The 23425-nt window shown below is 40.5% G+C and overlaps 1 protein-coding gene across 1 annotated transcript in view; it reads left to right on the top strand.

Annotated features, from left to right (window-relative positions):
* hmcn1 (hemicentin 1) overlaps positions 1-23425 on the top strand; it is a 98437-nt gene that overhangs the window by 1081 nt on the left and 73931 nt on the right. Inside the window, exons 2-3 of the mRNA XM_058072226.2 lie at positions 20970-21040; positions 23212-23370. Coding sequence (XP_057928209.2) covers positions 20970-21040; positions 23212-23370 — 230 coding nt within the window. The remainder of the gene's footprint in view (positions 1-20969; positions 21041-23211; positions 23371-23425) is intronic.

Below are 23425 nucleotides of genomic sequence, written 5' to 3'. Positions count from 1 at the left end.
TAAATGACAAAGTCCAAATGAGTGATCCATGAATGGACCAATGAAAAGAGAGAAGGTCAAGTTAAGTTCATCTGTAAAGGGGTCAGCAACCCACGGCTCCAGAGCCACATGTAGCTGTTCAGCCTCTTTGTTGTGGCTCCGCTCTTTGTAATTATGTTTAAAAAATCTGACTTTCTGTGAGACCCTGAAAGCATCCCGACTGAGTTCTGATGAGTGACTGGATGAATTGGAGAATTGGAGTTTTTAATTCTGCATGGCGGGTGGTGAGCACGCAGGTGTCACAGCTAGGATACCCGAGTTCAATTCCACCCTCGGCCATCTCTGTGTGGAGTTTGCATGTTCTTCCCGTGCGTGTGTGGGTTTTCTCCGGGTACTCCGGTTTCCTCCCACATTCCAAAAACATGCTAGGTTAATTAGCGACTCCAAATTATCCATAGGTATGAATGTGAGTGTGAATGGTTGTTTGTCTATATGTGCCCTGTGATTGGCTGGCCACCAGTCCAGGGTGTACCACCCGAAGACGCATTCAAAGACGCTCTCAGTACACCGGTCACTATGTGTCACTAATGTTACTGTAATCTTCAGAAAGACACACAAGCACCAGACTCGATCGCTGAAACAACAGGCTTTTATTGCAGTGTTGAATGGTCTCACAATAATCCCTAAGGAAAATCGTTATCCATGCAAAGCTGTCACTCAATTCAGAAACCCCCGACATCACTTCCTGTCTGGCCGCCACTTAGCTCTCTTAAGGAACACATTTAAAGCAATACACACAGTCGTATTTATTTTAGTCTTAAATGGCTTATTTACTATTTTTCTGTCTACTATATTGGGTCATAAGAGGTGTTAAAGCTTGTAAACAGGTTTTCTATGTTCTAACTATGAAAATATTTGGTTTATAAATAAGGAATCCTGCTTCATGGAAATGTACTTCACCAGTTCGCAGTGATGAACAACGGATTACTACTAGTATTTTAATTTTTCACCATAAAGGCAATTATGCCCGACTTTTTCGAGTAACTTTTTGTCCATCAGGATAAGATCTAATAAAAACAACTAATGATTGGACTCTAAGGTAAACTTTTCCAGAGCCAGACAGCTGCAGAACATGTTAGCAAGTCATGACGACAAAAACACTGGCTTTCTGCATTCCTCTCATGACACATTAAATCAGATTTTTTTTTTTTTTAATTTAGGGAGATGTGGGCTCCGGCACCCCCCGCGACCCTTGTGAGGATAATCGGTAGAAAATGAATGAATTAATGAATTTGATGACATGTGGAGATGTTAATTAGCGACTCCAAATTGTCCATACGTATGAATGTGAGTGTGAATGGTTGTTTGTCTATATGTGCCCTGTGATTGGCTGTTTGCTACGTTCAGGGAGTCCGAGGCTCAGCCATCCAAAGTGGGTTTTGTATCTTAAATATCGAACATGTTTAATATCTAATATCATTTCTGTATATACTACATATCTAATTTTATACCATAAACTTGTTGCAACTGAATCAACAGTGCCTCTGCTGGTTGTAGCCAAGTAGTGCACTCCATTGTGCCTCAGTTGTTTCAAGATGCGATTCATCTACAGTCAATTACTCAAAATCTACCAAATTTGTAACAATTAAGTACATAATTATGAAACTACATTCGAGCTTTAGTATTACATAGAATATACTTTAATTTTTTTTGTTTTTTCTGTTCTTGCTTCTAACAGCAACCGAGGCAAAAAGAGCCGGGACTCTGTCGTTGAATGCAGTGAAAAGATGGATTCTCATTCCAGATGTTTGTTTTCCTCAGCTAAATTTCCACATGTCACAAATTCTTTTTTAAGCGCAATTCCTCAGTCATTTATTTAATCAGCCATCTTGCCTAGAATAATAATCCTCATCAGGGAGAAACTATGTACAGTGTACACAAATGCTACAAATGATGAATTCATTATTTCGTGCCTTTTGGCCAAAGACAAAAACAAAATCATCTCATTAGAAGATAATAAAAGGAGGCAGCAGTAGTGAAATAAGCTTAATTCTAAACAACTGTTACCCAGGAGGAGTCTAATCCGTCAACAGTTGCACTGTTGTTCTCCATGTCTTTGTGTTGGTCCACCGTAAGACATCTATTTTTTTTTACGATGATGTGCAAATATGCTTTCCAAAACCTTCAGGGAAATGGAGGCAACATGCAAGCCAGAGTAGCAAAGCAGTTCTTAGATTTTTGGGGTTTTCCATAGAATCTTTTTTATTATTAGAAATTGTGTTAAAGGCTTTTCCTCTGCTGACCCAGTGAGATAAAACTGGGTCCTGTTTAATTTGGCTCCCTTTAAGTCAGAGGCCAGAACTCCGACATGGTAAACACTGAAGTGTGTGTTTGTGTGTCTGTGTCACAGTGGCATCCTGTATCGTGTACTAACGTTAAGTGTGTGTGTGTGTATATGTGAAGTGAGTGTCATGAGGATGGCTGGATAGGAGGTTTAGCCAGGAAGACCCCCACCCCCCCTCCCCATCACCGCCCTCGACCCCCATGCCTTCCATCCTGCAGCGAGAGAAAGCAATATATACTTCATAGGTCATTTTACTGAAGCACATGCTTGTTTATTTAGCAGGAGTGTAATAGTACACTATAGTCATGTTTTGGTACGTACCTCGTTTTTAAGGTCACGATTTGGTTCATTATTGCTACCATGATAAGTGAATTTCCACAAAGTAGGAATCCTTATTTGTACAGTAAATAGAATGTTTTAGTTATAGCATAACAAACAAGTAAGTCTATGACCTGCTTAATGCGTTTTAACATTATTAGAGACCTCTAGACATGAAATAACACCCCTATGGTCACCTTTACACTCATATTACCTAATACAGTAGACATAATAATAGATAATAAGACATATTAGACATAAATAAAATATACCATTGACTCACATGTTAGCATTGGGAGAGTTCCTTGTTTTTTTATGGGCAGTGTACTTCATCCCTATGGTCACCTATGGTCACCCCTATGGTCACCTTTAAACTTAAATTACCTAATACAGTAGACATAATAATAGAAAATAAGACATATTAGACATAAATAAAACATACCATTGACTCACATGTTAGCATTGGGAGAGTTCCTAGTTTTTTTTATGGGTCACCTATGGTTACCCCTATGGTCACCTTGACACTCATATTACCTAATACAGTAGACATAGTAATAGAAAATAAGACATATTAGACATAAATAAAACATACCATTGACTCAGATGTTAGCATTGGGAGAGTTCCTTGGTTTTTTTTTATGGGTAGTGTACTTCAGCCCTATGGTCACCTATGGTCACCCCTATGGTCACCTTTAAACTTATATTACCTAATACAGTAGACATAATAATAGAAAATAAGACATAGTAGACATAAATAAAACATACCATTGACTCACATGTTAGCATTGGGAGAGTTCCTAGTTTTTTTTATGGGTCACCTATGGTTACCCCTATGGTCACCTTGACACTCATATTACCTAATACAGTAGACATAGTAATAGAAAATAAGACATATTAGACATAAATAAAACATACTATTACTCAAATGTAAGCATTGGGAGAGTTCCTAGTTTTTTTATGGGCAGTGTACTTCACCCCTATGGTCACCTATGGTCACCCCTATGGTCACCTTTAAACTTATATTACCTAATACAGTAGACATAATAATAGAAAATAAGACATATTAGACATAAATAAAACATACCATTGACTCACATGTTAGCATTGGGAGAGTTCCTTGTTTTTTTTATGGGTCACCTATGGTCACCCCTATGGCATGACGTGTGTTTTTTTAGAAGACACAATAAAGCTATGTCGCAAGCGGACTGTTTCAGAACACGGTATTGGTACATGGGAATTTTACAGCCAAATAAAGTGTATCCCACAGTGACCTGGCTATTCCAAAGCCAGGAAATACGTCCTTTATACTGGAATCATTGGAAACCACATAAGGGAGAGCAAGGGTCGGTCGGTGCTCTCCAAAGTGGTTTGATAAGGGTGTGTGTTTTTGTGTGACAGTTCTTTGTAACCCTGCTGACGTCTCGACAAACAAATGAACATCCTTGTAAACACTCACCTCACTGTGAGACGCCATGTTTGTGTGACTTTTTTGTGTGTGTCCGAGCCCACTTGAGAGTGTGGGGGTGGGGTATAGTTGTATAGTTCGGCTTGCATATCCAAAAGAAAGTCATTTGGCAGAAAGTGACCTTCCGTGGGGGCGGCATGGCGGTCTAGTGGTTAGCGTGCAGACCTCACAGCTAGGAGACCAGGGTTCAATTCCACCCTCCGGGTACTCCGGTTTCCTCCCACATTCCAAAAACATGCTAGGTTAATTGGCGACTCCAAATTGTATGAATGTGAGTGTGAATGGTTGTTTGTCTATATGTGCCCTGTGATTGGCTGGCCACCAGTCCAGGGTGTACCCCGCCTCACGCCTGGTAGCGGTAGAAAATGAATGAATGAATGACCTTCCGTGGAGCCAGTTTCTGGAGTCAGTTTCTTGATCAGTTCACTGTCAACACGCCCGAAGAAAGCTGGGATAGGCTCCAGCAACCCCGCGACCCTCGTGAGGAAAAGCGGTAGAGAATGAATGAATGAATTACTTTCCGTGGAGTCAGTTTCTGGAGTCAGTTTCTTGATCAGTTCACTGTCAACACGCCCGAAGAAAGCTGGGGTAGGCTCCAGCAACCCCGCGACCCTCGTGAGGAAAAGCGGTAGAGAATGAATGAATGAATTACTTTCCGTGGAGTCAGTTTCTGGAGTCAGTTTCTTGATCAGTTCACTGTCAACACGCCCGAAGAAAGCTGGGATAGGCTCCAGCACCCCCGCGACCCTCGTGAGGAAAAGCGGTAGAAAATGAATGAATGAATGAATGACCTTCCCTGGAGTCAGTTTCTGGAGTCAGTTTCTTGATCAGTTCACTGTCAACACGCCCGAAGAAAGCTGGGATAGGCTCCAGCACCCCCACGACCCTCGTGAGGAAAAGTGGTAGAAAATGAATGAATGACCTTCTGTGGAGTCAGTTTCTGGAGTCAGTTTCTTGATCAGTTCACTGTCAACATGCCCGAAGAAAGCTGGGATAGGCTCCAGCACCCCCGTGACCCTCATGAGGAAAAGCGGTAGAAAATGAATGAATGAATGACTTTCCGTGGAGTCAGTTTCTGGAGTCAGTTTCTTGATCAGTTCACTGTCAACATGCCCGAAGAAAGCTGGGATAGGCTCCAGCACCCCCGCGACCCTCGTGAGGAAAAGCGGTAGAAAATGAATGAATGAATGACCTTCCGTGGAGTCAGTTTCTGGAGTCAGTTTCTTGATCAGTTCACTGTCAACATGCCCGAAGAAAGCTGGGATAGGCTCCAGCACCCCCGCGATCCTTGTGAGGAAAAGCGGTAGAAAATGAATGAATGAATGAATGACCTTCCCTGGAGTCAGTTTCCGGAGTCAGTTTCTTGATCAGTTCACTGTCAACATGCCCGAAGAAAGCTGGGATAGGCTCCAGCACCCCCGCGACCCTCGTGAGGAAAAGCAAGTCAGTTTCTTGATCAGTTCACTGTCAACTGTTGTCTTCCCTCGCTGTAAATCTCCTGTTTTTGGGAAGAGCCCCCAATCTGTCAGTATGATTTAAGTCAGGCGAGGAACGCTGCCAGGTCATCAACTGGCCTTTGCTTGCTCCGCCAAGCAATGAAGGAGTTTGGTGTGTGGAGCGTTGGCTTCCTGAACGCTGCAGCCTTCCTCCTGAGTATTTTCCAGAAACTGGCAGTAGGCTTGGGAGTTTACTTTCATCTTCATCCCAAAAATGGCAACACCAACCCATACGAGTACCCGGTCATTACCCTGCTGACGCCAGACTCCCAAGCGTCAATTAGTGATCCGGCCCATCCATCACATCCATCAGGAAGAACTATTCTGCGTCTGCGTCTACGCCGGTTGTGCCAGCTCTCTGTTGTTAGACGAGTTTAAAGTTTGAAGTGTAGACGGATGAGGTGATGGTGGAGCTGATCAAAGGAGCTCAGCTCAGAGCTTCCTTTGTTTGTGTTATTATCCACCATCCTCTTTTCCCTTTGTTTTCTTCTTTTTAGAGCAGCCATTTCTGTCTGAACTACCCCACCTATGTAAGATTACAAGGAGCTTTGCTTTGAGTGGACACGGTCAATAAAGATGCTATTAGGCAGGAATGTCAAAACCATAGAGGAGGAAAGGGCAGTGTTGATAACAACAGTCAACCTGGGATGGATGGATGGATAGATGGATAGAAAGAATGATAGAATGATAGAAAGAACGATAGAATGATAGAAAGAACGATAGACAGAACAATAGATAGAAGCAACGACAGAACGAACGAAAGAACAAACGATGGAACAAATGATAGAACGAACGATAGATAGAAAGAACGATAGAACAATAGATAGATAGATAGATAGATGGAACGATAGATAGATAGAACAATAGATAGAACGATAGCTAGAACAATAGATAGAACGATAGATAGAATGATAGATAGATAGAATGATAGATAGATAGATAGATAGATAGATAGATAGATAGATAGATAGATAGATAGATAGATAGATAGATAGATAGATAGATAGATAGATAGATAGATAGATAGATAGAACGATAGAACGATAGATAGATAGATAGATAGATAGATAGATAGATAGATAGATAGATAGATAGATAGATAGATAGATAGATAGATAGATAGATAGATAGATAGATAGATAGATAGAATGATAGAAAGAATGATAGAATGATAGAACGAACGATAGAATGATAGAACGAACAATAGAGCGAACGAAAGAAGAAACGATAGAACGAACGATAGAACGAACGATAGATAGATAGAATGATAGAAAGAATGATAGAATGATAGAAAGAACAATAGATAGCACAAACGATAGAAGGAACGATAGAACAAACGAGAGAACAAACAAGAACAAACGATAGAACGAACGATAGATAGATAGATAGATAGATAGATAGATAGATAGATAGATAGATAGATAGATAGATAGATAGATAGATAGATAGATAGATAGATAGATAGATAGATAGATAGATAGATAGATAGATAGATAGATAGATAGATAGATAGATAGATAGATAGATAGATAGATAGATAGATAGATAGAAAGAATGATAGAAAGAATGATAGAAAGATAGAAAGAACGGTAGAATGATAGAACGAACGATAGAACAAACGATAGAGCGAACGAAAGAAGAAACGATAGAATGAACGATAGATAGAAAGAACGATAGAACGATAGATAGATAGATAGAATGATAGAAAGAATGATAGAATGATAGAAAGAACAATAGATAGCACAAACGATAGAAGGAACGAGAGAACAAACAAAAGAACAAACGATAGAACGAACGATAGATAGATAGATAGATAGATAGATAGATAGATAGATAGATAGATAGATAGATTGATAGAATGATAGAAAGAATGATAGAAAGAATGATAGAATGATAGAACGAACGATAGAATGATAGAACGAACGATAGAGCGAACGAAAGAAGAAACGATAGAACGAACGATAGAACGAACGATAGATAGATAGAATGATAGAAAGAATGATAGAATGATAGAAAGAACAATAGATAGCACAAACGATAGAAGGAACGATAGAACAAACGAGAGAACAAACAAGAACAAACGATAGAACGAACGATAGATAGATAGATAGATAGATAGATAGATAGATAGATAGATAGATAGATAGATAGATAGATAGATAGATAGATAGATAGATAGATAGATAGATAGATAGATAGATAGATAGATAGATAGATAGATAGATAGATAGATAGATAGATAGATAGATAGATAGATAGATAGATAGATAGATAGATAGATAGATAGATAGATAGATAGATAGATAGATAGATAGATAGATAGATAGATAGATAGATAGATAGATAGATAGATAGATAGATAGATAGATAGATAGATAGATAGATAGATAGATAGATAGATAGATAGATAGATAGATAGATAGATAGATAGATAGATAGATAGATAGATAGATAGATAGATAGATAGATAGATAGATAGATAGATAGATAGATCGATCGATAGATAGATAGATAGATAGATAGATAGATAGATAGATAGATAGATAGATACAGTGAAGAAAATAAGTATTTGAACACCCTGCTATTTTGCTATTTCTCCCACTTAGAAATCATGGAGGGGTCTGAAATTTTCATCGTAGGTGCATGTCCACTGTGAGAGAGATAAACTAAAAAGAAAAATCCAGAAATCACAATGCATGATTTTTTAACAATTTATTTGTGTGATACAGCTGCAAATAAGTATTTGAACACCTGAGAAAATGAATGTTAATATTTGGTACAGTAGCCTTTGTTTGCTATTACAGAGGTCAAACGTTTCCTGTAGTTTTTCACCAGGTTTGCACACACTGCAGGAGGGATCTTGGCCCACTCCTCCACACAGATCTTCTCTAGATCAGTCAGGTTTCTGGGCTGTCGCTGAGAAACACGGAGTTTGAGCTCCCTCCAAAGATTTTCGATTGGGTTCAGGTCTGGAGACTGGCTGGGCCATGCTAGAACCTTAATATGCTTCTTACGGAGCCACTCCTTGGTTTTCCTGGCTGTGTGCTTCGGGTCGTTGTCGTGTTGGAAGACCCAGCCACGACCCATCTTCAATGCTCTGACAGAGGGAAGGAGGTTGTTCCCCAAAATCTCACAATACACGGCCCCAGTCATCCTCTCTTTAATGCAGTGCACTCGTCCTGTCCCATGTGCAGAAAAACACCCCCAAAGCATGATGCTACCACCCCCATGCTTCACAGTAGGGATGGTGTTCTTCGGATTGTACTCTTCATTCTTCTTCCTCCAAACACGCTTATTGGAATTATGACCAAAAAGTTCTATTTTGGTCTCATCTGACCATAAAACTTTCTCCCATGACTCCTCTGTATCATCCAAATGGTCATATGCAAACTTAAGACGGGCCTTGACATGTGCTGGTTTAAGCAGGGGAACCTTTCGTGCCATGCATGATTTCACATCATGACGTCTTAGTGTATTACCTACAGTAACCTTGGAAACGGTGGTCCCAGCTCTTTTCAGGTCATTGACCAAGTCCTGTCGTGTAGTTCTGGGCTGATTCCTCACCTTTCTTAGAATCATTGAGACCCCACGAGGTGATATCTTGCATGGGGCTCCACTCCGATTGAGATTGACCGTCATGTTTAGCTTCTTCCATTTTCTAATGATAGCTCCAACAGTGGACCTTTTTTCACCAAGCTGCTTGGTAATTGCTCCGTAGCCCTTTCCAGCCTTGTGGAGGTGTACAATTTTGTCTCTGGTGTCTTTGGACAGCTCTTTGGTCTTCGCCATGTTACAAGTTAAAGTCTTACTGATTGTATGGGGTGGACAGGTGTCTTTATGCAGCTAACGACCTCAAACAGGTGCATCTGATTCAGGATGATACATGGAGTGCAGGTGGACTTCTAATGGGCAGACTAACAGGTCTTTCAGGGTCAGAATTCTAGATGATACACAGGTGTTCAAATACTTATTTGCAGCTGTATCACACAAATAAATTGTTAAAAAATCATGCATTGTGATTTCTGGATTTTTCTTTTTAGTTTATCTCTCTCACAGTGGACATGCACCTACGATGAAAATTTCAGACCCCTCCATGATTTCTAAGTGGGAGAAATAGCAAAATAGCAGGGTGTTCAAATACTTATTTTCTTCACTGTAGATAGATAGATAGAAAGAATGATAGAAAGAATGATAGAAAGATAGAAAGAACGGTAGAATGATAGAACGAACGATAGAACAAACGATAGAGCGAACGAAAGAAGAAACGATAGAATGAACGATAGATAGAAAGAACGATAGAACGATAGATAGATAGATAGAATGATAGAAAGAATGATAGAATGATAGAAAGAACAATAGATAGCACAAACGATAGAAGGAACGATAGAACGAACGAGAGAACGAACGAGAGAACAAACAAAAGAACAAACGATAGAACAAACGATAGATAGAACGAACGATAGATAGATAGATAGATAGATAGATAGATAGATAGATAGATAGATAGATAGATAGATAGATAGATAGATAGATAGATAGATAGATAGATAGATAGATAGATAGATAGATAGATAGATAGATAGATAGATAGATAGATAGATAGATAGATAGATAGATAGATAGATAGATTCATTTTCTACCGCTTTTCCTCACAAGGGTCGCTCGCGGGGGTGCTGGAGCCTATCCCAGCTGTCTTTGGGCGAGAGGCGGGGTACACCCTGGACTAGTGTCTAACTCCAAGCATGTGTCCACATCCTAACCAGTCTCCTCAGTCCATCAACTATTTGTTTGTCAGGGTTGATTTACATCACAGCTGCCCCCCTTTTTAAGTCCTTTTAACAATATAAGCATCGGAGAGTTTTTGGGCTGGATCCAGAAACATCATTTGAAAATAATTAGGCTCACATGCTTCAACTGTAAGCATGGTAGCTGCTTCTAAACTACTTATTAAAAAAAAAAACACACACTTTCCTGAAATACAAATGAACGCCTTCAGCGGCTCATTGCCAGCTAAGAGCAGCTGCGCACAGTCAAGCAGAATTTGGCAAATGAGTAAAGTCAGCTTGCTGTAGCGTTTTATTACCCACAGTAATACGCCGTAGCCTCAACACTTACTGTAAGCTCCTGACCCGTTAAGTGAAGGCCTTTCTGAAATCAGCATTTTTATAGTTCATTAAGATGGTGCAGATGAGCGTCTAGCCGCATTTATGAAAGAAACACCTTTTTTGAAAGTGCAAGCTTTGAAAACCTTAGAGCAGGGCTCTCAAACACGCGGCCCGCGGGCCAAATGTGCCCCGCAGGACACTAGTTTGAGGCCACGTTTGGTATCATGTACCCAGAAAAAATTATTACGTTTGATTAATGTTCATGTTAAAGGTTAAATAACTGTTAATAGTTATCCTCCTTATCCGTGTGGAAGTGGTAAGTTTTTGGCTGTTTAAGTTGAAAGGAAATAACTTGGAGGCTACCGTTTAGGTCGCTAGCTCTCTAGTTTGCGAGTTAGCATGTGTCTCAAGACCCTGCAGTTGCGCAATATGTTGTAAATAGAAAGAGTATAAATGTGACTATAGTCGTGTTTTGTCATGTCTACAGGTCTCTAATAATGCTTTGTTCATTTTAATCTGAAAAAAATCATTTGTCTACCCACCAACTATATGTGGTTTCTTAAGTTTTTATTATTTGGTGTTTTATTATTATTATTATTATATTTATTTATTACTGATTGATTTATTTTCTTTATTCTTGATTTGTTTATTTATTTTTCATCTTATTTTGTGTAGAAAAATAAAAATTAAGATATTTGAGAACAGTGGAATGTTTTATCAGAGCTTTTCTTGTAGAAAATCGTAACCAAAGCAAAGTTTATTCATTTTTCTGTTTTTAATAAATGTGTTTTTTTTTTTTTTTTTTTGGGAAAACCTGATGCGGCCCAGTCTGACCCAGACCCTAGCTCCAGTGCCCCCTAAGTAAATTGAGTTTGAGACCCCTGCCTTCGAGGTTTATACTTTTGTTGCTGTTTATGATAGCAGTTGCAAAGTTGTTAATCTACCTGACCAGCTTAGATCGTTCTTTGTCGGTGCAGTCCTGTTTTGGATCTTTTCTTTAGCTGGCTTTGTTTCTTTCAACATCAACTGCGTGGTGCTGAAGCATTTTGAAGATAGGCAAATTTTGATGTGTCAGGACCCAACACATGTTGAAGGAGTTAGAGGCTGCAAGGGTGAAGGTCAGGCTGTCTGTGGTCTCCGTGGTCCATGTTGTGAATCATGACAGCTCTTCTTCATGGCAGCCTCCTCAGGTCAGTAGTGCGTACCAGAATATTTTCCATCCATCTATCCAAATATTCACACTGTGAGTAGAAAATGATTCCATGCTGGTTGCATGAAAATCAACCAAGTCAACATCATTTTTAAAACATAATTATGCCCTCCATCCCATTGACTAAATCCTGAGCAACTTTAAATGTGGAAAGTACTTCAGTATTTAAATTGTTTCCATAATACAGCGGAACCTTGGTTAGCATCGTTGAAAAATTTCTAACCAAAACAAATACATTTTTCTGATCAGAAAATAAAAGAAATTCAATTAATTTGTTCCAGAAAGCCAAAAATATGACCAAAGTACAGTTTTACATGCAGAAAAAATTCAACTCCGGCACTCCGGTTTCCTTCCACATTCCAAAAGTTAAGTTAAGTTAATCGGCGACTCCAAATTGTCCAAAGCTATGAATGTGTGTGTGAATGGGGATTGGCTGGCGACCAATTTCTTGAATTCAATAGTATTTCTCACCGCAGTAATCCAAACTGAGGCCAAAAAAAGTAGCAAGTTCTTCTTCTTTAGATGAAGAAGGTGAAAAACACGACTCAATTTAAGACATAACTCATTAAAGAACGGGATAGTGTTTTAAAATTATGAATTTAAAACTCTAAAAAATTTTGTTTTGTTTTTGTTTTGAGAGTCAACCGTTGGTGACTAGATGGCTACCATAACTAACTTCCACTTCCTGTTGACATTTTGTTATCAAGCTAAGGATGCTAACAAGATGTTTTGTGCTTAAAAATACATCAAGAACACAGTTGGACTCACATGGTGTATAAATAACACAACAAGACGCATGTTACATTGTACGTTAACTGGAAAAAGTACGCAAACCAAAAACTACGCTAACCAGGGCAGATGATAACCAAGGTTCGACTGTACTAAAGACAGAGAAATTGAGATAACTCGTGAAAAATACATAATTTCTTGTTAGCGCAGAAGTGCAGTGTTGTTTTGGACAACAAACTGCGCCATTTCAATGAACCTGTTATCTGTCGTCAAGCTGACGACAAGCACATGCTCTACTCTTGGGCAACTGTTGTGCAAACAGGAAAGGCTAATACAATCAATCTCCGTTTTAACACCACACCTGGGCAAAGACCACAGTCTAACGAGCTCTCGAACACGGGAAAAATCTCTTTGTAAGCATCTGTGTGTGGTCCTGTTCTAATCTACTGCGTGTTAGGTTTCTTTGTCTGTTTTTTAGGATGCATAATTACTTTTTTTTAAAACAAACAAGACACTGCATGCAGTAGAGTAGCCAGTCAACCGCTGAAGGCACTAGCTGTAAAACGCACCGTCATGGGATTTGTAGATTTGCGGTTGTAACATGTTGCCATTTTAAGTACTTAAAGTAAGCAATTTTGGCAATTAAGTGAAGTGAAGGAATTGTAGAACCATGCCCCAACAACGGTTCGAGCCCAGTCATATCACATTTCTGTGTTCATGTTGTGACCTTTGAGTGAGAAGCCTTAGAGATTGAACTACCCAACAACAGCTTAGCTTATTCTCATCAATAAGTCATCAAGGTAACAATGGAACGCCTATCAGTTGACCGATGGTTTTGTAAGACGATTATTTCACCACAACCGAGTTCAATCCCACCATCGGCCATCTCTGTGTGAAGTTTGCACGTTCTACCCGTGCATGCGTGGGTTTTCTCCGGGTACTCCGGTAATGTAAAACATTGGGAAATGTGCTCCTGTAAAAACCTTTGCCACACTGATTAGATTTCACGCTTCCAGTGGCCCCCACATGATGAGATTCTACTACCGGCAATATAATATCTCAGCCTGAGCTCAAACTTCGTCCTTCGAGATGATGGCCATTTATCAAAGAAATAAAATCGTAGTCGGAAAAATGGACGGAGCGGCCTCCAAACACTCATTTATAAAACATGGCTGCACGGTGGTCGAGTGGTTATCACGCAGGCCTCACAGCTAGGAGACCTGAGTTCAGTTCCACCCTCGGCCATCTCTGTGTGGAGTTTGCATGTTCTCCCCGTGCATGTGTGGGTTTTCTCCGGGTACTCCGGTTTCCTCCCACATTCCAAAAACTTGCTAGGTTAATTAGCGACTCCAAATTGTCCATAGGTATGAATGTGAGTGTGAATGGTTGTTTGTCTATATGTGCCCTGGGATTGGCTGGCGACCAGTCCAGGGTGTATGTATATATTTTTAATCTTTTCATGATGAAATTGTCTGGAAGCACACTGGACCTTCGCTCTTAAAGGAGGAAGTGGGAAGTCTCAAACTAGGAAGTGTCTACCTGGTTATATTATTTGTCAGTCCCACCCGTGGGTTTTCTCCGGGTACTCCGGTTTCCTCCCACATTCCAAAAACATGCTAGGTTAATTGACGACTCCAAATTGTCCATAGGTATGAATGTGAGTGTGAATGGTTGTTTGTCTATATGTGCCCTGTGATTGGCTGGCCACCAGTCCAGGGTGTACCTTGCCTCTTGCCCGAAGACAGTTTAACTATAAGACTTACTCCTCCGACCCTGTCATGTTGAAAGCAATCGCTGCTAGTAATTCATACTCCACACCAAATTATCCGTTTACGGGGTGCTGTGTTGCTACATGAATGTGCACACAGCTACATCAATATTTTGCTTCGCCGGGTTCCGCATAAATGGCACAAGCAAATAAATGCAGGATATACTGCCGCAGTTTTGGGGTGGTAAGATTTTGTAAGATCTCTGTGTGAAAGAGGCTTATGTAAATGTGACTGTCTGCGGTACATCGTGAAACACCTCAAATTCATCAGAACCACATGCTTACAAGAGCATTTTGTCAGAAGAGTCAGCAAAGTACTGAATCGTTACAATTGGATGGTTATATTAAGAAATTCATTCATTATTGTTATTTTTTTGTTAAGTTATACTCAAACCAGAATAATGATAATGCAGTCCAGATGTCGATTGTTTACCCCGTGCGGACCATATTCGGCTCATAGAGTTCAAGAGCATGGTTAAGCAGCCATTAAGGTCAAAGGTCAACTGCGGAGACTCAGGTCAGACAAGGTCTGAGAATGTATGACTCATGTCTTTGAATTACACACAGAAGCATGAACACCTTCTGGCAACACTCAGTAGGTGCGATTCAATAAATATCATACAGTACATGGTAATGGTAATGGTAATGGTAATGGTAATGGTAATGGTAATGGTAATGGTAATGGTAATGGTTTTATTTCATTTGAACATGCATCAGATTACAATTGAATGCATCCCATAATCAGTTCACAGTTCCACATGTCCAAAAGGAGTAGGAAGAAGCAAAGCTTATTAAATCCTACCTCTCCATCTGGTACTTTTACAATCAGTAACTGTTACATTTGTTCACTTCCTGCTTTCCTAATATAGTTTTTTTGTTTTTTGGGTTTTTTTTTTACCGAAGTACGAGGTGATATGACCATACAATAACATAATGGGTACCATAGTAAGGGTCAATATAAATACATATATATATATATTTGTTCACTTCCTGCTTTCCATAATACAGTTTAAGGTTTTGTTTGTTTTTTTTAATAATGCACCTCATACATTGGTACAAAGATGGTAATATGTAGTGCTTTTGCATCATACAAGAATAATTTAACATATTTGAAAAAATATATTTTCCATCCACACATCCATTTTCCTCAGCCCAGACTTCCCGGGCCTGTTCGACTTCCTCCACCTCCACCAGGAGGACATTAAAACGTTCCCAGGATAGCTGAAAGACATAATCCCTCTACCGTGTCCTAAGTCTGCCCCTGGGTCTTCTCCCAGCTGGACATGCCCTAGACACCTCACCAGGGAGGCATCCGGACTAGATGCACCTTTCTTCTCTGGATGTGAAGAAGCAGTGGCTCTATGCCGAGCCCCTTCCTGTTGACTGAGCTCATCCCTTAGGGTGAGTCCAGCCACCCTGTGGAGGAAAGTCATTGCAGCTGCTTTGCCTTCCGGCTCTCTTTTCACCAAGACGGTTTGGTACAGCTAGCGCATTACTGCCAATGCTGCACTGATTCACCCATTGACCTCACGCTCCAACCTTCCGTCATAAGACCCCGAGATACTTGAACTCCTCCGCACCCTTTTGCGACTGAGAACAATGGCCTCGTATTTGGAGGTACTGAGTCTTATCCCATCTGGAGCTCAATCTAATTTAATAATTACAACAGTTTTATAATTGAAAATGTTGTGAGAACATCAGTGTCAAGGTAGCACAAGGGGGAGCGAGCCAGACATGAATCCATTTTTATGGACATATAAATTCTGGTTTTCAGCCATCTGCTGGGGGTTCCGGAACATAACCCCTGTGAAAAGCGGGGATCTGCTGTAGTCCATACAGACACAAATAATCACGTTGATTGACCACAACATTTATTTGTTATGTTACTGTTAACTACTGTCAAAATGTGTTAGAGTTTACTAGAACAGTATTTCATTCATTTTCTACCGCTTATCCTCACAAGGGTCGTGGGGGGGCGGGTCGCTATCCCAGCTGTTTTCGGGCGGGAGGTGCGCCCTGGACTGGTGGCCAGCCAATCACAGGGCACATATAGTCAAACAACCATTCACACTCACATTCATACCTATGGACAATTTGGAGTCACCAATTAACCTAGCATGTTTTTGGAATGTGGGAGGAAACTGGAGTCCCCGGAGAAAACCCACGGAGAACATGCAAACTCCACACAGAGATGGCCGAGAGTGGGATTGAACCCCGGTCTCCTAGCTGTGAGGTCTGCGCGCTAACCACTCGACCACCGTGCAGCCTGAGCTTGAGCCAGTTAGATACAAACACACATTTATCCATTGAGGTAACGCCCCTGCGTGGGTGGGACTGACGAATAATTTATTATTATTAATATATTCCTCCTTTAAGAGCGAAGGTCCAGTGTGCTTCCAGACAATTTCATCATGAAAAGATTGAAAATATTGAAAAGTGTAGCCGACTGATCTCTTCTTCTCGGGAAAAACAAAATTGAATATTTCATATAGAATGAATGGTTTGTCTATATGTGCCCTGTGATTGGCTGGCGACCAGTCCAGCGTGTACCACGCCTCTCGCCCGAAGACAGCTGGGATAGGCTCCAGCACCCCCGCGACCCTTGTGAGGAAAAGCGGTAGAAAATGAATGAATATAGAATCAATGAAGCCACAAATACCATGCTTACCACACACTTACATTACACATACGTATACTGTATCCTCGTTCTCCACCAATCCAATGATCACGCCTCAGAGCGACACATAAATAACTGTCGTAAATTTACACACCGACTCACAAAGAACACTCTTAATTAAGACATCCCCCCCGGGGTCACATTCTCTTCTGTGTTGCGTTTCTAGCAGCAGTAAGCCAGTCAAATGAATGACTTGTGGTGCCTTCAGAGTTCAGACCTGTCATCTGTCTCTGAAAAAACACCCAACCGGGACTTCTTTGTCTTTGTTGTGTCTCTATAGTTTTGGTTTCATACAAAAAAACTTTTTTTAATCTTTCCAACTAATGTTAGTGTGGGCTCGAGGCCCAACGCGGTGTTATACCTCCAAGTGTATTGAGTGGAACACTGCCACAAAACATGGTGGTCCTCCCTGTTGGAGAACTTTCCATCACATGTTCGGTTCAAGTTTGAAATAAAACCCGATGTCATTTTTGTCACTGTAGGAAAGCTGTTAAACGTCAGCTGGAGCTGTCTGACAGTGGAAGGTGCAAGGCACCTCAAGGGGTTATTCAGGATGTAGTTATTGAAAATACAGGAAGGCATGGAAAGTCGATCCAAGACATGGCTTCAATTATTCAGCTTATATTTTGATCCTTCATCATGTTGGCGATTAAAGTAATGCATTGTCACTGGAAAGTATTCGTTGGAACAATAGTATCAGTCAACATGTGCACATCTTACGCTGCATGCTGAGCCGTGCGCGGTTCCATATGTGTTCTCTCAGTGGGACGGATGGAATTAATTACATGCCAAAGCTGATGTTCACTGACAGCCACTCTTTTTCTGGTAGATTTTACTGTGGATCAGTGGAATGACAGAGCGACTTAGCCTGCATTTTAAGTACTGAAACGGCTACATGTGAGTGTGTGTGCGCTCAGAAATGTCAGCCCTTTCTCACGCCGACGCAGTGGAAGCTCAACTGTTCCTGGAAACCAGTGGTTCCCAAACCTTTTTGATGAAGTCTAATGGTTGCATCCTTCCGTTTGAATGGGTTGAATTTGAGCTTCACTTTTTTTGTGCACTCAAAATGGTAATCATTTGAACATGCATCAGATTACAATTGAGTGCATCCCATAATCAGTTCACAGTTCCACATGTCCAAAAGGAGTAGGAAGAAGCAAAGCTTATTAAATCCTACCCCTCCATCTGGTACTTTTACAATCAGTAACTGTTACATTTGTTCACTTCCTGCTTTCCTAATATAGTTTTTTTTGTCACATGTCCAAAAGGAGTAGGAAGAAGCAAAGCTTATTAAATCCTACCCCTCCATCTGGTACTTTTACAATCAGTAACTGTTACATTTGTTCACTTCCTGCTTTCCTAATATAGTTTTTTTTTTTTTAAATTTAAAATTTAAATTTTTTTGTCACATGTCCAAAAGGAGTAGGAAGAAGCAAAGCTTATTAAATCTTAACCCTCCATCTGGTACTTTTACAATCAGTAACTGTTACATTTGTTCACTTCCTGCTTTCCTAATATAGTTTTTTTTGTCACATGTCCAAAAGGAGTAGGAAGAATCAAAGCTTATTAAATCCTAACCCTCCATCTGGTACTTTTACAATCACTAACTGTTACATTTGTTCACTTCCTGCTTTCCTAATATAGTTTTTTCTTTTAATTTTTTTTTAAATTTTTTGTCACATGTCCAAAAGGAGTAGGAAGAAGCAAAGCTTATTAAATCCTAACCCTCCATCTGGTACTTTTACAATCAGTAACTGTTACATTTGTTCACTTCCTGCTTTCCTAATATTGTTTTTTTTTTTAATTTTTTGTCACGTACGTGTCAAGTACGAGGTGATATGACCATACAATGACATAATGGTTACCATAGTAACTGTCAATATAGCACATCATGACTGGTTCAAGACTCTTCATGCTTGTATTTAGCAAAACATCAACTGATTGTATTGTTTCTTGAATTGGCTCATCATTGTGCATTGTTTGATTTCCTTACTCAATCCATTCCATAGTTTGATTCCACATACTGATGAGATTACGATTGGGCATTTGCCAGTTTTAGTCTGCTTCATTAGAGTCTTATTTGAGTGTTTAATCTAGCACGTGATGTGCAGATGTGGGCTTGATTCACAGCATTACAGAGGGATGCTGTAAGAATACTGAACTACAGGTTGGAGTCAGTGTAATGTTTGATGATTTGCTTGCAGTTTGCTTATGTCAACTTGTATTACCAGTGGAGAAAAAAAGGTAAAGGATGCAGATCTACAGTTTTATCTATTCGGTCTGTGCTGGTCATTTTTCTCCTCGGATGTTCTTTCTTGATAATCTTGCCAGCATTCTTTTACTCTGAGTTCATTACTTGGCCAGGTTTGTGCCAATTATGTGTTCTTTGTCATCACTGAGATAGCATTAGAAGTATTTCCTTTCCTTTCCTTTCCTTTCCAGCCAGGGTTGTATTCAGGTTTCTCCAATATGGAATGTAGTCATTCATGCAAGGTGGTAAATGTATGTTTAATCTATAACTCTGCATCATGAAGCCAATGAAAAGTATATGTTTATGTATATTTACTACGAGGGTATTTAAACTTTAAAACATATTTTAGATTGTTCACAGTTTCCAATGACCAATTGAATGGATGGGTGAATGGTTGTCTGTCTCCATCCATCCTTTTTGTATGCTGGGGTATGCTGGAGCCTATCCTAGCTGCCTTTGGGTGAGAGGCGGGGTACACCCTAGACTGGTCACCAGCCAATCGCAGGGCACATTTCTGATTGTCTGTCTCGATGTGGGCTGCACGGCGAGCGAGTGGTTAGTGCGCAGACCTCATAGCTAGGAGACCCGAGTTCAATTCCACCCTCGGCCAACATGCTGCAGTTTGCATGTTCTCTTCGTGCATGCGTGGGTTTTCTCCGGGTACTCATTCCAAAAACATGCTAGGTTAATTGGCGACTCCAAATTGTCCATAGGTATGAATGTGAGTGTGAATGGTTGTTTGTCTATATGTGCCCTGTGATTGGCTGGCCACCAGTCTAGGGTGTGCCCCGCCTCTCGCCCAAAGACATCTGGGATAGGCTCCAGCACCCCCTTGCAACCCCTTGCAGTAGAAAATGAATGAATGAATGAATGTCTCAATATGTGTGATTATCTGGTGACCCAGTCCAGGGTGTAATCTGTCTTGTGGCCAAAGTCATCTGGGATAGACTCCAGCTCCCCGGATCCCTATAACCGCTCTAAAAAATGAACGCATGGCATCGTCCAATTCAAGTAATTTTATGTTTTTCCAGAAACGGTTGCGGTATTGGTTCTAAATTATTTTCTGACCCCAGCAATATAAACCAGTAGCTGACAGGAGTGACAAAGTTGAACAATCTGGACTCATTTGTTCTTACCCTCTCAACGACAAGAAAGCTGCAAAGCTGTGTCTGTGTCTACGTATCTGTTTTCTGCAGCCCTCACCACCATGCTCATTCCACAGCACAGCTGCAGTGGCTGAAGTCACCCAGTTTGACTCAAGAATGGGCTTAGCAGCTCATTAACGGATAGAACAAAGTAAGATGAGAAACAGCCGTGACTACCAACTCTGGCAGGAGTACAAAACAAATGCCATCCGAGTGCAGTAAAATAAGACAAGATGGCTCTCCTTAGGTCAAAGCTGGGCCAGTATGACGGAATGCAGCGTGGGTTCATTTGCATGTCGTGAACTGAACATGAGTGTGTGGGCACATTGCCCATGACTGAAAAATTAAATCAAACCAACAGCACAGATAACAGTGAAGTCCTTTCATCTACTGACCTGATCTGAAAGCATTTGCCTGAACTAAAAATGTTGTCCAAGCAAATGCATTGGAGTTGTTTATCATTTTTTTCTTTTCGTTCGCAGAAATCGGGCCAGTAACGATCACAACAGATCCCAAGAAATTCCAGTATGAGCTGAGGGAGCTGTATGTTCAGGTGGGTTGAGCAGGCATCGGGTTTATAGAGGTTTGGACTGGCTGTCAGACAATTCAAGCTGAAACATTTATTAGAAATGGGCGATGAAGCCCAGTCAGACAGTCTTACGACTGCCGATGAAACATGTCTGAGAAATTTTGTTTTTCTTTGCCTTTACAAGAGAAAGTTTCTTTTTGGAGCGTCTTTACTGTAGCCAGATGATTTACTGCTCAACACTAACATATTGCATATGAAAAAAAAATCTTTATCCGCCATTATTTCACATTGTATGCATTGCAAAAACATGCATAAGGAAAATCACAGATTGGCCTGACATAGTTCAAATTAGTATTGTGTTCCCCTAAAAACAAACTGCAAAGTGTGCACTGCTCCTGACTAATGGTGACAAAGACACAGACAAGAATCCCTGTGAAGAAAGATCTTGGCTATCGTTTCTGTATCCTTGGCATGAGTTTGTGCTAATCTGGTGTGTGAGTGTATCGTGTGGAGAATGGAGGCTCTCCAGTTTCCTATCAGTTGCTGCCTCACTACCTCTTTTTTCCCTTTGACTTGTCCCTTTGACATCCTTGCAGTTTCACCTGAGAAACAAAAGTCGACATAATAAGTTAATGTCAAGGACCAAAGTAAAATAGAAGAGTAATCTGTTGCAGCCTGTTTATTATCTCATCCCTATTTGCCCTTACTGGCCTAAAAAACCATGGGTCACTCCATTCCAGATGTGTCTGCATCCAGCCAGTTATTGCAACTACTCAGCCAGACAGTCACGTGTGTGCTGGAATGCTCCAGAGGATGTCTTTCTTTGACCCCAGCAAGCATGCCAGACACAGATATCAACCAAAGAAAAGTGTCCAAGAAGGACAATCACACTGTCACACATGCTTTTCTAATCTACTTACTTTGTTTCCCCTCTCGGTATCACTCTGTTACGTGACGACTGACTGCACGCCCAACTGGGGCGTCTACTAATACATTTCGATAGCTCATGTGGTACGGTTACATTGTATGTCGATTATTTTAGTTGCACTGTGAGTGATAAGCTCCTGCTGGTTATTGATTTCTGAGTATTCACTGCATGTGAAGAACATCTCCCCAAGTAAGATGAGGTTTGCCTCTGAGTACTTTTTGTGCAACTCAGGCTTTACCAATGTAGGGAAATGAGATGGTATCTTGATGATCCCCAAGACCTTTTTGGAAGGTGTGTGTCCCATTACATCTGGCATAAAAGTAACACTGCATTTCAGAAAAAGAATATCACAACCAAGAGTAGTAAAATACGGTGGTGGTAGTGTGATGTTGCATCAGGACCTGGAATACAGAACCATGAATTCTGTTGTCTACTAAAATTTTTTTTACATCTGGTCATGACCTCAAGCTGAAACCAACTTGGGTTCTGCAAAATGACAATGATCCATAACACACCAACAAGTACACTTCTGAATGGCTGATTAAAAAAAAGCGAAGACTTTGGACTGGCCTGACCTGAATCCTATCGAGATGCTGTGGCATGACCTTAAAAAGGCACTTCATGCTGAAAAATCCTCAATTCCCAATTCATTGTCACTGAAAAGATGGGTGGGCCAAAATTCCACACTGGGTTTTCGATCAGTAAATAACAATCTGTGAATTTGCGGGCTAATACATGCTGACAAACGCTTGATTGCTAAGGGTGCCCCGATCAGTTATTAGGTTTAGTGGGTAATCACTTTTTCCACACATGGCCATGTAGGTTTGGAGGAACACATTCCAGGATATGACTATGAACGGGAAAGCAGAATATATTTATATTTTCCAGTGAAAATGACTAGTTCCATATGTTTAACTGAAGCAAATGATTCAATGACTTCAATGCATTGGAGGGAGATAAATGGCAACGCCAAAAAGATACAGTAAGTGATAAAACCTGAATTGCAACAATTCTGCAAAGATGAGTGAGTCAAAATTCCACACTGGGTTTTCGACCAGTAAATAACAATCTGTGAATTTGCAGGCTAATACATGCTAACTTGCGACTATGTGGGGTTATTAGATTTTAGTACATATTTAACTAAGGTTAGCTAAGCCCAACATTTGTGGTGTATTATACATTGAGTCTGTAGCACTGTCAGTATAATGCTAAACTACTGGAATCGTACATGTTTTATATGAATTTACTCATATTCTTTTATTGTCAGGGAGGTGGGGACTGTCCGGAGATGAGCATCGGTGCCATAAAAATTGCTTTGGAGATCTCGCAGCCTGGATCCTTCATTTACGTCTTTACCGATGCCCGGTCCAAAGATTACAAGCTCACTTATGAAGTCCTTCAGCTCATTCAACAGAAACAGTCCCAGGTTTGGCAGTTATTTTATGCAGTGGGGATTCTGTTGTAAATTCAGACTCATAGAC

Source organism: Doryrhamphus excisus, linkage group LG4, assembly GCF_037039965.1.
Source record: "Doryrhamphus excisus strain RoL-2023G ecotype Guam linkage group LG4, RoL_Dexc_Guam_v1.1, whole genome shotgun sequence".
Classification (NCBI taxonomy): Eukaryota; Metazoa; Chordata; class Actinopteri; order Syngnathiformes; family Syngnathidae; genus Doryrhamphus; species Doryrhamphus excisus.
Note: the sequence above shows the minus strand (reverse complement) of the source record. Positions and strands in the feature narration are given on the sequence as shown.